Source organism: Malaclemys terrapin, chromosome 18, assembly GCF_027887155.1.
Source record: "Malaclemys terrapin pileata isolate rMalTer1 chromosome 18, rMalTer1.hap1, whole genome shotgun sequence".
Lineage (NCBI taxonomy): Eukaryota > Metazoa > Chordata > Testudines > Emydidae > Malaclemys > Malaclemys terrapin.
The window spans coordinates 21,930,595-21,947,654 of record NC_071522.1 but is presented as its reverse complement, the minus strand read 5'-3'; the positions used below and the strand labels follow the sequence as shown (position 1 = coordinate 21,947,654).

The window sequence follows — 17,060 nt, the reverse complement described above, 5'->3', positions numbered from 1 at the left end:
CATCAGAATTAGTGGACACTTTTTTGGTCTAAGAGATGTTCCCTGGGTTACACAGCAAGCTAGTGGGAGAACCCAGGAGTCCTGATTCCCACCCCCCCCTTGCTCCAACCTCTAGTCTATCAGCATTACATTTGCTGGGTCAGGATCCTTTTTTGAGTAGTTTAGACATCAGAACTGTGAGGGCAACCTGAACAAGATGGCAGCCTCAAGCCGTAAGACTAACTCTACCACTTAGTATAAACTACTGAGGGCCAAAGCCTGCCAGGTGCTGAGAACCTTAAGTCCCATTGACATCAGTGGGAGTAGAGGTACTGCAGAATTTGCATACATGATAAATGTAGTGGAATGGACAGAAATCCCCTTCTGGAAATGTCCTGGAACATTCCATTCTCTCCAGCCAATCAGTGCCAATGGCTCTGGGGGCCAGACGAGATGGTGGGGAATGGAGGGTGCTGATTGGCTGGCTGGGGGGACAGAGAAGGAAATAACTAGTGGGTGTGGAAGCAGCTGTGACCCAACTATTCTGCTGAAATAAAAATTATACAAAAGGTAAAAACATGGTGGCCATCGCCTGAAACCAGCCCTACATACAGGTCACGTGGAAGAGACACACATCCAAATCAATCACCACAGCAGGACGGAGCAGGGGACCGTGGCTGCAAGGTCAAAATGTCTGTATCCAGCATGGGAAACACAGGAGACAAAGCTCAGAGCAACCATAATAGCGCTCTATCCATTAGTGTGACACAAAGACCCAGAGCCACAAGCAGGATCACAACCAATGCAGAATTGCAGCGAGATTTCTAAAATAGATCTCGCTCATACACACATGGCACGCACTGGCAGAGGTCTCAAATCTGCCAGTCACAACCCCACAAAAATGACAAGCTTAGTGTACTTTGAATTGCAAATCTACCACTAGGCAAAGAATTGTTCCGGTCTAGCCAGCGGCTGCATGGAGATTTCTCAGGTCTCCTTTCATTCCAAAAAGGAAATGAATGTCGACTATGGAATCCTGCACCATCGCAAATGATTTGGAAACACTAAGTAAGTTCCAGGGCAAATCCTCTTAGTAATGCTCCTCGTTTCTCCTTAATTCTTTTCTAAAAATGGCTTACTAAAGGTTATGCAAACTCCCAGAAAATTTTTCAATCAAGCCGCATGGCACACCACAGTATTAGGGGCCATGAGAAAGATACGGTCCCACAGAAGTTCCCAGTAAAATGATAATTTATGAAATAAAAGGAGACAGGACAGTTCAGTTACGGCCACACAGCTGTCTCTCTCCAATCACACTGGAGTAAGGTAGCGCTGGGTGTGGAACGGACATTTAAGAGTAAGGACAGGTGTGTGTGGGGGGAGCGGGGGGGGTTGGGAGGGAGGAAGGGGCTCTCTTTTTAATTGGGTGTAAAGGACAATTTCTCAGATTTAATGTTTCTCTCTTTAAATAAGCGGCAAAAGGCAAAACCACACAAACACACACAGGCAGCTGTCCAAGTTAACGCAGTCTCAGAAAAGGTTTTCCTCCATCGAGTGCGGAATAAATCTCGGCATGATTAACAACATGAATGGGAGTGGAGTGCTCTTTTGGTACTAAGGGGGTGCCCTCCCTCATCCTTTGGAAAGTAGAGCTGCTCTGCTCTCTCCTCAAAGGAACGTCTTACGAAGCATGAGAGCTCTCAGCAGCACAGCCGTGATGACCTTATACAGTAGCAGCAAAAAGAGCACAGCCCTGTTCCTGTACACAGTGTGAGCAGAAAGGAAATGGAGAAAGAAGGAGTGTGCAGCCAGAGCAGACCAGAGGCAGGTGGCATGCACAGTGGCCTGCTGCAGATAAAGAATAACCCACAACCTTCCAATGAAGTTGTAACAATTGCTCTCCAAGAAGAGACGGCAATAGTGAGGGACACAAAAAGGTACCATTCTTTCCTGGCCATTTCTCCCCAGGTCCCAGCCACAGGATGAATTTGGAAATGAAAAAAAAATTGCATTCTTCCAGGCCCTCCCAGAAACCAAGCTCTGTGCACTTGAGACAGCATAATGAGAAGCCACTCTCTGTAGATCTTCATAATATGATTGTCCCTCTTCTAACTTGCCTGCTTTGATCAACAGTGAAATAGTGAATACTGCTGACCTGTAAATAACCACCATTAGGCTTCAGAGTGAACACACCATTCAGATGAGTGGGGCACTCACATGTCTCTCAGAGCTACGGTTTCAGGCTGCCTGAAGACTCCTGCAGCTATTACTGCATCGGCTGATGCTTGGCTCACAATCTGAATCTTTATTTCACAATTGTAAGGCCTGCAGATGCAAATGAACAAAAATGGCAGTGTCCAAAAGAGCCCCCGCACTGCGTGGCTGAGCTGCCCCCTTTGAGCCCTGCTCCCAGCACGTAAAGCTCCAGGGACAGCTGGAACGCCATCTGATTATGCTAGCAGAGCTTAGGAGCGAGAAGAAAAGGGAGAGGCAAATTGGAGACTGGGAGGACAGGTAAAGAGAAGCGAGATAAGTGCTTCCTGTCACAGGGGCAACAGAGGTCACCTGACAGGTATTTGGGCTTTGACCCTTCCTTTGGCGGCTGTGTTTTTCCCACCATTGGTAGGACCCTGTCCAGCTCAGGCAGATTCCTGAAAGGAATCCTGCCAGGCAGACATGCATGGGCAGTAGTGTGCTTGTATTCACATCTGGCTTTCAAACAGCACTTCCAATCCGCAGTCCCCACTTCTCGCTGGTGACTCAGCATCTGCGACTGGGACACGGCTCATGCTTCTGCTTCATGCCAGTTGGGGCAGAGGGCTCCCCAACCCAGTGGCAAGTGTTGGAAAATATCTGGTGGGGGTCAGAAGAGACTGCCGGTCAGATTCACTTGGGGCAAATCCTACTCTCTCCATATGAAGATGATGATGGAGTGTGTGCATGCACGTCTCAAGAGCGAGAAATACAACTAAGTTTAGCAGGGCTTAACAGAATCTTAAAAACACTGCAGAGGGAGGTGGGCACCGTAACAGGGACATGTACAGCCATTGCATTCTAACTTACCCCAGGTAAAGATCTCCAAAACAAACAACTGGGTGGGCATGGCAAGAAGAACCCATGCATGTGATAAGAAGATATTGTAGATTGTGGAGAAGATATCAGGGTTTCAGTTCCGATATCATGCTGCTTGTGAAGAGATTACTGACTTCTAAGGTTAATTTAATCTTTCACCTACCAATCACCACCATATGTCTTAATGCAAAAGACAATGCAAGATGTGAGAACTGTGAATCGTGAAACAGAACTGTTCCTCCACCCCATGAACGGTCATAACAATGATTACAGTAAATGTCACTCTAAGGAGGATGTGAACCCATGGCAATATCAAGAGACGAGGGCTAGAGGTTTGTGCCTGGGACTGGGCATCAGGAGAAGTAAGGTTACTTACCAGTAATAGGACATTTCTGTATACATTGCCTCTGCCGTGTAAGACTTGTGGGCTTTGTCTGTGAACCACAGAATGATCCACGGCTGTCCAAGAAGTAGTCAGAAGCACATACATCCTTACCCCTTGAGGAATTCTAGAAAGACCCTCCCTTCTAATCATCTGCACATTCTTATTAACCTTAGCAGAGCCCAATCATAGTAGCACCAAAGAAGAAGGAAGGGATCAGTGTAGATCTGTAGAGGCAAGGTATTCAAGTTCTGGTAAGTAGCCTGGACTGGATTGCATGGAGGAACCGCACCACAAAAACTGAGGACAAGATTTTGAGATGGAGACTATGAATGACTGTGTCAAATGCAGCAAAGAGGTCCAGGAAGATGAGGATGAGGTAAAGGCCATGAAATTTTGGCTAGGAAGAGGTCTCTGGAGACCTTAGGGAGAACAGTTTTGGTGGAGTGTGGCGGGACAGAAATCAGAAGGGAATACAGACTGGAAGAGAACTCAAGGCAATTATTGTTATCTGAGCACTCAGTGAATTGAGAGGTGATGGGAGGGAAGGGAATGGGTTACAGAGATAATAAAAGATGGACGCTAGACCCTAATAAATCTGAATACACGATTTAATCCATTGTGATAGTCTCTGAACCAAAATGGTGAGGGCCATTAGATTTCTCAAATGCAACAAACAATCTATCCAATTTACTGAAGGGCTTGGATTCTGTCCAAGTAATAAACAAGTGTCCTTACTCCAGCTTATGGAATCTGGCCTCCGTTGATGCATCATGAGGCTTAGGAAAAAAGACTGGAGGCAAAACAGATGGATTTAGGTGGGATTTTGTAGCCACGGTGGGTAAAAACTTAAGATGAAGTCACAAAGGCATCATGTCCTTGCAGTCTAGGCCTCTCTCGGGAGTTTCTGTCAGAAGGGCTCAGATTTCATTGACAGTGTAGCTGAAGCCACTAGAAATGCCAGCTGAGACGGTCTAAGTGCAGCCCAAGGAGATGGGGCGAAGGTGGCTTTTAAGCCACCTTTGTGCGAGTCAAGTTCTGAGCTTCTCGATGGGGCTGATGTGTTTCCTTGTATAAAGCAGAGCAGCCTGGGAATGCTTTATAAAGCAGCAGAGTACTGAATTGATGAATAAATAGGTCACCACCTCGTTAGAAACTTTCCCTCATGGATGCAAGGAGATTGAGGAGTCAGTACGGAAGCATGGTAGGCTGCAAGCACTGCCAGACAGACCCTGACAGTGGCCAGAGATCATCCCAGCCCCAGCAGAAATAAAAAGTAAACCAAGGATGAAACTGGGATCAGACAAGTAACAGGATCAACATTTTAAAGCATTGACAAATCTTGGGACTATCGCCTCTTCAAACGGGAAGGTTTCCTGGACCCAAAACAGTACTTTCCAACCTAGGCAGAGAACTGAACCAGTAAGTTCCCACAAACAAGCAGCCTGCTGAAGAGACTTCTGCTCTGGGTGAAATATCAGTACATGAAAGGGGACCTGGGATCTGAGGGAGGATGAACAGAGGGGTCTCTGGATAGGACTAGCAGAGCCAAAAATCTGCTCATGGTTCTCTTGTTGAATCTTCCTCAAGACTTTGGAAAGGGAACAGGGAAAGCTGCATCTGCCAGAGAAACATGCAAGTTCAGATTCCTGTTCATTCTAGAGCGGAACCCGCCTCCTTACCAGCCCTTGATGTTCTGGGTGAAGCGGAATGAGCACGTGTCCCTGCATGCTCTCCATCATCTTCCCAACAGGGCTCACATCACAAGAATAAGAGGTGGGAGGAAGGAGAGTTCCAGAGCCACATTTCCTGGGGGCCACAAACTTTATAAGGGAGGCTAACAGGTGGTCGTAGGTCAAACGGAACGTCAAGGCCACCTAGACTTGGGAGCTTCCCAACCAGGAGGCCCTCTAGAAGCAGAAGGGTCCACCTGTACTACAAATAAAGCACATTTCTTACTTCATGACTTGCTCCCACTGAACAGAGCCAGGTTCAAAGACACAGGAGCTCTAAACCAGAGAATACAAGCTCAGAGAGAAGGAACTTTCCTGAAGCCCAAATGCCCCCAATTAGGAAACAAGTGGGACTTGACTCCAGAGACTGAGCTGAGTCCTGCAGAAGTTCTGAGTGCACAGAGCTCCCAAGGGTGAATCCAGCACGTGATCTGTTCAGAAAGCATCTCAGAAACCAGACACCTTAGATCCAAAGATAACCTTATCCTGCTCCTCTGACTGCCTAGGTTCTGAAGAAACAAACGTGATGGGGCGTGACTGTACTCCACCAGCATACTGCTAAAGCAGCAATGTTGCTCCCAGTGCCCTCAGAGTGCAGGCTGCACCTAGTCTCAAGTGTGCCAGACAACGGCACTCTGGTACTCCAGAGCCCTCAATAAATCCTCCAAATCTGGACCAGAGGGAGATTTCTTCCTCTTCAGTTGAGACACTAGAACGGCAAGCTGAGATTTCAGACTCACAGCATCTTGGTCAAATACAGAGACTATCCAAATTTCACCCATTAAGGAAACTCAACCCCTCCATCCCCCCTTCACAAACCCAAGGCATAAAAGCCATGCAAGCATGAGGGGATCAAGCTACACTTTTTATTTTTTAAACACTGCTCTTACTATGGGCTTTCCTATGGTGCTCCTCAACAGAGGCTATGAGCACATCTTGGACTTTGCTAGACACATTGCAACAAATGGCCACAAACAGGTATCAATACACCCCTACAACTGCCAAATTCAACTAAAACTGGTGTATGTGGGAGACCATGAGATCTGGCAGAAAGAGTGGAACTGAGGGATGGTTAGAGAACAGACCCGTTTAACACCCTCCATTCCAGAACACTGCAATGGTGGGGGATACAGGAATGGTCTATTAATTTCTTACTGCTCTCAATAGTTTGTTGACTTGTTAGGTAAGGCTGTAACTCCTAGAAGGGGGATCTGCAGAGGTATTTTTGGCTCTGGTACCAACTCCTACTGTCACCAAACAGCAAGTCAATTAACCTCCAAGCCTCAGCATCCCCACCTGTCAAGTGAGGATGACAATATTTAACTACCTCGCAGGGGCCTGTGAGCATCCGTCAGTTAACATTTCCACAGCACTTCAAATATTAGGAGTACAACACAATTGCTAAGTATTGTTTTTACCCATCACAGCTTTGAACTTTCAGAAGTCAGCATACAACTCCTGAAACCAGCCAGTAAAGACACGGATAAAACCTGAGCCTTAGTTTTGACTGGCACAAAAGCTAGGATATTCCCAGGCAGTGCATCCTGGGGAATTACTGCACGTCTTGAGCAGCTGTTTCCCCAGAAAAGCACCCATTGGTCTTATTGCTTAAATACCGATAGGAGTCTGACGTCACTAGCAGCCAATCAGTTAAGCTGGTGGCCCACGTTGCAGAGCCAGTTCACAAGCATGCCCAGAAGCCTTCTCTGTGGTAGCAGGGTTTTGTATTTTATGCGGGGATTTCATGCAACAATAACCTTTCACAGAACACTTCTTTGCTTAATCTCTGTGCTTGCAGGACAGAAGGTCACTGGTCCCCTGCGTTTTCTACGCACAGCGTGTAACGACAAGTCTCCCACAGCCTCCAGAAACTCTCAATATTCGATCACACCAAGCAGCTGGAGTATGCTGCAAAAATAAGGGTTTGGGCATTCTTGGTATTTATAGGACACAACAGGAGCCAGAATGGTTCTGGCTCGGTCCCCTGGCTTTAGGGTGTGCACTACTGGAAAAGGCTGGCCTGGAGATCCCTCAAACTCTCTGTACCCAAGGATCTAATCTCTAGAGGAAAATTTCTGCAACAATTTGGCATCACAACAAATCCTGCATTTTGGCAGGGGGTTATACTAGATGACCCTTGTAGACCCTTCTAACCCTATGATTCTATGATCAAAGGAAAATTTTGCTGAGAAAGGAAATGATATTTCAGTCCTTACAGAACCTTCCACTCAGGATGAAACTTGCCCTTTGGGGTAGCCAGTCATATTCTCTCACCAAGTGCATATTCTGAAGGATGCTGCCTGAAAATACCTTTCCAAGAGGAAGGTAAAAATCGAGCGGTGCATGATGACCTTACGCTCCAATTTCACCACACATTAGTTAAATTTCAAGCAAGTAACTGCAGATTTCCCCTTGCTAGAGAATATGTTTCATTCATGGGGGTGACCAGCATGTCTGTGAATTAAGCAGGTCCTAAGCTTGAATCCAAACAGAAGAATGCAAGGTCTCAGATGTGAAAAAAACCTGACATCTAATCCAGTACAAGGACAGTCAGACTGTGAGGGTAGCAACTGGAGTTTTTGTCAAACTCCTTCCCCCCAAACTTCTGCCGAGAAGCAAACGAGAGGCAGGTCTTCTTAAAAGAAAAAGGAATCCCCTCGCCACAGCAGGCAGACGTGAGAAAACGAGAGGAGAGTGCATAGTGCATACATTTGTCTAATTAAGGTACCAAGAATCATTCAACCTAATGCCTGGCAGCTGATAGGTGCCAATAACTCAGAGCTGCAACCCTGAGGAAGGCTCTTGCTGGGTGATTCCAGGAGCCATGGGTCTGATCCCCAGAAGTGCCCCAGTGCCTTTTCAGAGCTCTCTGTTTGGATTTTTATGATCTTGAAAGGGAGACGGATCAAGAATAGTTATTAGGGCTGCAGACAGCGCTCCCTCCCCCCACTCAGCTCTGCCAGTGCACTGGTGTCCTGACCCACGCTGGCCCCTGCTATTCCAGTGCGGAGCTACCATTACTCTGCAAATGAAAGCCTACTTTGCAAAGATTACCATTATTATTTGCACTATGAAAGGTTAGTGTATTAACCGAATGCACCACCTAGTAATTACCCCACAAAGCTATTTTTGAGCGGAAAGTACATTTGCATCCAGCACTTGCCTTTGCTCTGAACAAAAGGCAGGCACCATGGATCAGCTCCCCTCTTCTGTTGTGCACAAAGATCTCTCTGCAAAGTACAGAATGTGTCTGAACCTTGCCCAAATGTGCATAAAGAGCTCACAGCAGCACCATACATGGAGACTCAAGTCCCTAAGGCACAACCTGAATGGTGCTAAACTAGAAGGCAGAGCAACAGGGAAAAACAAGTTCAGATGGGTGGAGGTGAGTGAATCCCAATTCCCAACACTCCACTTGATTCAGGCAGAGGGGCAGAAACTCAAACACAATAATAAGACTTCGTCTGAGGATCGATCCCAAAATAACTCCCGACTGCAGAGAGCACAAGGCTTGTATTAGAACAATTGCCCCCTCAAAAAAAAAAAAGGCACTTGTTGTTTTCCCCACATATTAAAACAATGGGAGCCCAATTCTGGGGTCTTTAATCTAGAAGAACTCCCCGTGACTCCACTGGGAAAGAGTTTTGCTTGATTAAAGCCCCCAGAATGTGGTCCTGAGAAACTAAGTACCTATGGAACTGGAGGGTGAGATGTAGCTGGGTAACTTGTAGGCAAACTCCTGAGATCTCCCTTCACAAGCCCCCCCCCCCCCCCCCCGCCCCCTCCTTCCCTTGCACTCTCACAATTATCAGTCTTCTGAGTCTGCCCAAACACAAGCACACACAACAGGGGCTAAATGGACTGGACTTAAAGGGAAAAGCACTTTGAGAGGCAGGTGCTCCGACAGCTCCAAGTGGAGAAAGGGGATTAAAATGAGCTCAGTGGGCAACCCGAGGCCAGGCTAAAGGGATGCTGGAACTGGAAACATGCATTAAGAGCAGCTGTTCACTTACCATCTTGCCCACCTCCATGGCCAAGAGCTGCTCCTGGCTCCCTACCCTCGAGGAGAGAGCCGGCTCAGAAATCCTGAAGCTTGAAGATCACAATATCCAAGAAGAAGACAGAGCTTCCCCCCCCCCACCACCCCTGTTCTCTGAATGCTCAGAGGCTCGGCCGGTTAATACGGTTCTGAAAAGCCCATACTGGCAACCTTGCAAATCAGCAACAAGCGCCGTCCGAATGGAAATGCCGGGGCAGAGGAAGCATGCAGAGAGGAAGGTCTGAAAGCAGGGCCAGCTTGCAGGCTGAGGAGTGCCCAGAAAAAGGCAGAATGGAGCTGGAAGCAAAGGCGAGGTGAGGGGCAACAAAGCACCAACTCCCACGCGCTCCAAACAGCCCAGGGATGGCACAGCCCCTTCGACCAGGAAACCAGAAATGCTCTGGCTCATCCGATATCAGGAAGAGGAAAAGAATCGGGTGGCTGGAGCCTGCCTGCTGCACTCAGCCACACGCTGGAGTGTGTGATTTGAATAACAAAAGAGCTTCTCTCTCCAAGCCAGGAGGATGGAGCTGCTATTCAGAGAGCCAGTGGTGGGAGAGAGAGGGCGTCAGCGGGTATGTGTGTGGCGAGGGGACCGGGGCTACTGACAATCAGACTCAGGAAGTGGAGGCAGGGCTCTCCAAAAAGTGGGATGGATTTGGTCTCCCTCTGCACAGATGCTCTCTCCTTCCCACATACTCACTCGCCCAGACGGGGGCTTGCAAGGGTTAGCAGCGTCTTTCCAGGAAAACTACACGGGGTTCTACAAAATAAAATACCACGAGACCTTCCCTTCTAAGAGTGTTTATTGCTGAGTCTTCTAAGCCAAAAAGCAGACGCGAGGGGAGGAGAAAGTGCAGAGGAGCAGCATAATGAGGGGGCTGGGCAGCCCTTTGGAGGCTGATCCACACAGTCACTCTGATGAAGTGGGCTGTAGCCCACGAAAGCTTACGCTCAAATAAATGTGTTAGTCTCTAAGGTGCCACAAGGACTCCTCGGTCTTTTTACAGTCACTCCAGTCTCAAAGCCTTGGCTGAGCATTCTCGGAACACGCTCGATCCCACACTTCAGTTTTTGCAAGTGGCCTGGATGTCCTCTCGTGGGGAGGGCCAACAATCAAAGGTCTCTTCAGCCCAGGAGCAATCTTCACGGGAACAAAGAGGCCATTGGGCTGGCTACTAGAGCCCTAATGCTTTCGACACAGTTTGCTAGTGACTGGCTGCACAGTCCTTGCCCGACATTTCTGACTGGAAGGTGCATCCCTCAAAGGAGCAGGCTTGTGGAGCAACAAACAGAGGAGAGAAAATGCAGTAAAGAAAGAGAGAAAATATTGACCTGCCTAGGGTGGGGGGACTGAGCGACTTAATTAGTGTTCAGACAGCGCTTTGAAATCCTCAGCTGAGGGGCATTAGAGAAGGACAAAGGCTTATTATTGTGCTTCCTTAAATGCCCTAAAAATAGCCCGAAAGTAGATGGGAGGAAATAGAACCCACCACTGACATGCTGCCACTGCTTTGGGAAAGGTGGAGGGGTGGAGAAGAAACAGAGCAGTCATTTTGCACCCGCAGTTGCCGCTTATGGTGAAAAAGAAGGTGCAGGAACAGGAAGGAAGTAAAAGGAAGGAAGGTCTTGTTGAAAGAAAAACACAGTCTTGTGGTTCCGAGTATGCCAATTACTATGTGCCCATGAGAAATTACTCAGCTCAGTGGTCCTCAGTGACCCCATCTGGAAAAGAAGAATGTCACTACCTTCCTCCCCTGCCATGAAACTCCCTACTGTTCGTGAGGAGCACCAGAGAAAATGGTATGGTTAATAATAAGGCGGTGAAGAATCCCATATCCCACTCACTCTGCAGAGAGAATCCAGGGAGGTAGAATGCAATCACCCATCTTCACATTTAGTCCCTCATCCCCCCACCAGTTCTGAGATCTTCAGGAGTCCTCAGGCGTTCAGGTCCTCAATTTTACATCTCATTTGAAAGCCGACCCCTCCAAGAGTGCTGTGTTCTCTAGCATCAGGGCATATAACTCTCCTTTGTATCCCTCCAGTTCAGTTAGAGGGCAACTTAGTCTGGGTGTCCATACAGAACAGCTCAACAGCAACTGGATATTGGCACTGTACTTCACAGCTCTTTTTCACCCTAAAAGCACAGAAGAGGCTTGCAAAGGTGCCTGAGATGGTGCACAATGCCCCTTGCTCTCCCACAGCAAATGAACTGGAAAATTAAAGGGAAGGTGGCTCTGGAAGAGATACCAGAACTACATCTTCCTCTCTCCTGGCCCCAATCCCTCATTCAAAGTCAGCTCAAACACAAGAATTATGGCTGCTCAAGGTGAAGCACGTCCCATCAAATGAAATGTCTTCTGTTCCTAGTAAGTAAATGTTGACAGGTTCCTACAGACCTTCAGGAATCCACCTGAAGCACCCAGCACAGAACGTTAGCAAGGAGTGGTTTTAGACAAGAAGAATTTGGTCAGACTGTGAGTTATCACTGTGCCCCCATCTAGGGGGGACCTTGCCTCATCAAGGAAAAAATTTCCTATACTTGTCTCCACTTGGATTTTACAGCAAGATAGCGATCTCCCTCGAAACACACACCTTTTTTGGTAGTGAAATCAGTGATGGCCATAATGGGACAGCTGTCCAGTTTTTCCCCACAATGAATTGGTGTTGACATGGTTCTGCAAGTGGGATGGGTACTGACACGCACACAATTGGGCTGAGAAGTAAGACCCATGCATGTAGATAACTCATGCATGTTTGACAAGCAGATCACAACTTGGCTACAAAACTAAGGCTGTACTTCTAGTGTAGACAGAACTTTAGTTCGAGGAGTAGAGCCCCTACTTTTAACTCACGGGATCCTCATTCCATAATCCTGGTAGTACATCAACAGAGGATTCCATAATACTCTGCAGTCTGCAACCAGCCCGTGAGTATGTGGCTTTACTTGGATCTGTCCTTTGAAGTACACATTTTGGCAGAAACACTAAATGAGAATTAGATACTCATTACGACTACTTGAGATAATTGGGTTGCAGTAGCACACTACCACCAAGAGCAGTAATTTTTCTTCCACTTTTGCTGGCACAAATACGTGGCTTGATTGCAAAAGGCAATTCTGCAAAATCGTTGCACAGCACCCCTCATTTAGATTGCCTCTCCCTGCAGCCTACAAATGCATCTATGGCACCACTCTGGGCAACGAAATCTGCATCCCACATGCCAGGGACAAAGGGGAATGCAGCAATGACAAGGAAATCACCCCTGACTGGACCTGCCAAGAGTGTGGCAGTGTCTGTGCCTCCCATCTGAGCCTTGTTGATCATCAGAGGGACCAAGATGAGCTGTTTACTTGATGGACTATGAATAATGACACAGTGGGGGGTGGAGGAGCTAAGCAGGCACCAGCAGGCGGTTGGCAATTTTGGCTTAAAAAGTATAAGCAGTTTTAGCCACATACTTCTCTCTGAAGCTTCTTAGAGGAGTGATTTCCAGTCAGTAAAGCAGTGGTTCTGATCCTTTCCAGGTTACTGTACCCCTTTCAGGGGTCTGATTTTTCTTGTGTACCCCAAGTTTCACATCACTTAAAAAATACCTGCTTACAAAATCAGACATAAAAATACAAGAATGTGATAGCACACTATTACTGACAAATTGCTGACTTTCTCATTTTTACCATACAATTATAAAATAAATCAATTGGAATATAAATATTGAATTTACATTTCAGTGTATAGTAGATAGAGCAGTATAAACAAGTCATTGTCTGTATGGTATTTTAGTGTGTATTGATTTCACTAGTGCTTTTTATGTAGCCTGTTGTAAAATTAGGTAAATATCTAGATGTGTTGATGTACCCCCTGTAAGACCTCTGTGTACCCCCAAGGGTACAAGTACCCCTAGTTGAGAACTACTGCAGTAAAGGATCCCACCCATTTCACTCCAGATCTAAAACTGTGTGTATACTGTAGCTGAAAACCACTCAGATTCCATAGCCACTTGAAATTTCACATAGCCCCAGGCACACTGTGATGCATTCAGTTGCTTTGCTTTACTCTATGTAGGTCACTGTTTTAGAGTAAGCACCCCACAGAGTGCTTTTGTCATCAAAAATCTGCTGGGAACTGGTCCAAACGTGCACAGGAAGTACAGAAGACAACCTGTTAAGTTACGAGGTGATCACAGGTTTTAGAGGTAAATTCATACAAGTTTCCACTTTTAAGTTCCTTCTCACTGCAGCCTGTCTGATGACAGCCTCAGAATGGGAGAATCCCCCACCACTGATGGCTGGCAGGTACGATATCAAAATATGGGAAATCCATTCAGTAGACTGAACTTAGAACCGGAGTATGAAGGACATCAGCTTTGGTGGTTTCTGCTCTCCCAGTTTATACATGAACAGCTAGTCCTCCGGCCTCAATGCCCTCCCTGGCTTAGTAACGGTGATGTTCCTGAGTTAGCTCTGCCTGAGCCACCCCCCATAAAAATAGAATGCAAGTGCCAGCTCCCCGAGTACCCGTCCACCACACTAGGTGTGTACTCGAGGTGGCTAGCCCCTCCCACTGTTTGCTTTGCCATAGCTACACTCTTCTTTTAGCACACTATCTCAGTCAGAGCGAGCGCAGATCTGTCTCCTCACACTGGGAATGACACCTTCAGCCTGAAGTGCAGAATTACCCTATGTAGTTTACATAATAATATAAATGTCTCTAGTTCTAGTGTATGTGCATCACTGCCCTCTACTGGATAGTATGAGAACTTCTCAACTTTGTAACATAGGTCCTACACAGCTAACAGATTCTTCTTTAGCTTAATTGGTTCTATGCTTTTGGTGTAAGAGGATCCAAGTTCTGGCCCTGCTGTTGCTGTGAAAGTTCAAGAGGCCATGGCACGCAACACAGCAGCTAACTAGGATCACAACTTTGTTGACACATTTAACTTATGAGTAAAGCTACGTTTTAGTCATGGGCAGAGCACGGAGACACACTGGTCCCCTCCCCCCAGGGGCGCGCAAAGACATGCCAGCAGCCGGCTGCTTCCAGGAGTGGCGTGGGGCCACGGCATGCAGGCAGCCTGCCTGACGCCTACTGCGCCGCCGTCCGGAGCCTGCACCTCGAACCCCCTCCTGCACCGCAACCCCCTGCCCCAAGTCAGAATCCCCTCCTGCACCCAAACTCCCTCACAGAGCCCGCACCCCTCACCCTCTCCTGCACCCCAACACTCTGCCCCAGCCTGGAACCTCCTCCTGCACCCAAACTCCCTCCCAGAAAGAAACTAATCTAACAGCTGTTCTAAGGTAAGAAGTAGGCTATTTTGAATTAACTATATTCTACATGTTTTAAGTCTGAAATGTAACCACAGAACGGCTTTATGTTAATTAAAAGGCAAGTTTAGTATAACGTTAATAGCCTCGATGCCATAATTGTGATCATTTTGTTTTAAATTAGGAAAAAGACGTGTATACAGGGGCCCCACAAAATCTAATAGCCCCGGGCCCACAGGAGAGGTAATCTGGCCCTGCATATTGCCACCAGTCCTGGACCGAAATCAGGAGACCAGTATGTGCCAGAGTCAGATATCTGCCAGCCCTGCATTTCTCCTCTCCATGCAGAGTCAGCACACTCATGTAGGAGAAGATACAGGACTGAGAAGCTACCTAATACACTGATAGGCTACTTGGCATGAGTGCTTCCCGACAGAGTGCAGGTGTGTCTGGAGCCTGGTGAAGACCATAAAAAGGGCAGGAAGGTAAAGTGCATCTCGGCCTTCTGAACTGCACTCTGCTGTCCCTCTGGGCTGCTGGTGATAAAGACCTTCCACAATGATGCCCTAAAGAAAGATTTGTCATCTTTATGCCCAAATGAGTTTGGAAGGAATGTATGGGAACCAGTGCTCAAATTACGGCTAGGAGTTGTGGGGGCTGAGCCCCTTTCTACTGCTAGGGGGCCACCTCACTTCTGTGGCATGGCCCAATTCCTGCTCACTACGGTTTAAAGCATGCCACTTGACATTCAGGAGCCCCTACTCCCCCCATCCCATAATTGGAGCACTGATGGGAACGTCCCTGCCAATGGGATATGAACACTCAAATAGATGAGACAGCCTGTTTCTCCCACGCACACCCCAACACAAAAATCAAAGCTGGGCTCCCAGAGTCCTTAACTCAGTTGCTATGATGTAGTCCCCTTTGGGGAGCCCCAGTTTCCACTGAGTACATCGGAGAGAAAATCTGAATTCATATCCCAGCCTGCTCGGATGTGGGCTGCTGATTTATTCCTCAGCCCCCCTTTCATTTCCAGGAGCTCAAAGGGGTGGCCAGCGCATAGCTGGCTACGGGGTCTCTCATGAGATCACATCAACAATGCAATACTACTGTGAAGAAGGCCAAGCCACTGATGGCAGGGTACACAGCAAAGGATTCTAAAGGCCTGGAATGGGGACACAGCGGGTGGGGTTGTGTAAGCACACTGTGCATGTACCCCATTCATAGCTCATGGTGGGAACCCGAGAATGGCTTATATGATGAAACGAAACTTCAAGGAGAAGGAATTTGAAAACGTGAGGAAATAAGTTAGAAAGGGAAAAAAGTTTAGAAATTAAAATCCATATCACTTCTCCGCATGGAGGGTGCTTAAAATCTCTTATGCAAGAGAGTCAAACCAGGAACCAAAAACACAACAGAAAATAACCCAGTACAATTAAATGGCAATATGCTAGTTTACTGAGGCCAAAAGAGTTTCTCAAGGAAAAGCAAAAAAGTATCTCTCTCCCATTCACAATGCTGACAGAGTTAAACACACAGCTGGGCAGGCAAACTGCATGATGGAGATTTAGCGGGTCAAGAGGAGATCTAAAGATCAAATGGCAAAAACAAGGGCAAATCATAAAATAAAAATACATCAACTGTGGGAGAGTCCGCAGAATCTGTCAGGCCACCGTGGTGTGTAACAGGGGCAATGAAAGAGAAAGAACCGGGCAGCATCCCTACTCCTGGGTTACTTTTTGACAAATGAATGGTGAGGCACTGCCAGAGGCTGGAGGTACAAAAAGCGACTGAACAACCTGAGTGGTCACAGCCAGTAGCGTAGCTGGGGGAGGTGGGTGCAGAGGAAGCAGCCGCTTCCCCTCAGCACATTTTCCAAAAGCGGCGCCTTAGTTAGGGGTAACCATGGCGCAAGCAGGCGGGGCCCACGCACCGCTCTGAAGCTTGGCCTGCCAGGCCGGCGCTGGGCTCCTGCAGGCAAGGGGGGGCAGCACCTACTCCCCCTCAAAGAAGTCTACAAAGCATGTAGAAAGCCTAGGTAGAGGCAACGTCGGAAATACACCTAGCAGGGGATGGTTAGTATGAGAGTCTTGGGGACGGGATCATCTCACGTATTATAGATTCTGCAGCGCGGAGGCGTGAATCTCTGGGGATTTGCTGTTTTGTCAGACTATTAGCATTGTTTGGAACATGTTTTTCTTGTGGTGTTATACACACGATGCAATTTTGTACTAATGCACTAGCCTGACACACAGCACAAATCCCTCTAGGCGTGTGCACTGCGTGACGGCTTACGCTCACCCAGCCACTCCTTATTGCTAACCAAGTTATTGGCTCTACTCCCTGCACACAGATGCCCTGCACTGCTCCGTTTCCTTGAACTTTCTTCATATCACATCCTATACCGTGAAACTCACTGGTGAGCGTGGATCTTTTCGTTCAAAGTGCAGGTGTTGGATAGGTAACACACTTCCTCGTGTGGTGCTCTGTCTCCCCCTAGTGGCTGGGCCACACACAGAGGCCGCTAGTTGTGAGCTAACAGAGGTGGATCTTTCAGTAAATGCTCATGGGTTTAGATCTAGAGTCCTA

The 17,060-nt window shown here is 47.5% G+C and overlaps 1 protein-coding gene across 3 annotated transcripts in view; it reads right to left on the bottom strand.

Moving 5' to 3' along the window:
- HIP1 (huntingtin interacting protein 1) overlaps positions 1 to 17,060 on the bottom strand; it is a 133,690-nt gene that overhangs the window by 70,053 nt on the left and 46,577 nt on the right. The window contains exon 1 of one of the 3 annotated variants that reach the window (XM_054008278.1): positions 9,180 to 9,790. The exons of the other annotated variants lie outside the window; for them this stretch is intronic. Within the exon in view, the coding sequence (XP_053864253.1) occupies positions 9,180 to 9,197 (18 nt within the window). The 5' untranslated portion in view covers positions 9,198 to 9,790. Of the gene's footprint in view, positions 1 to 9,179; positions 9,791 to 17,060 lie in introns of those variants that run through there. 3 annotated transcript variants of the gene reach the window in all.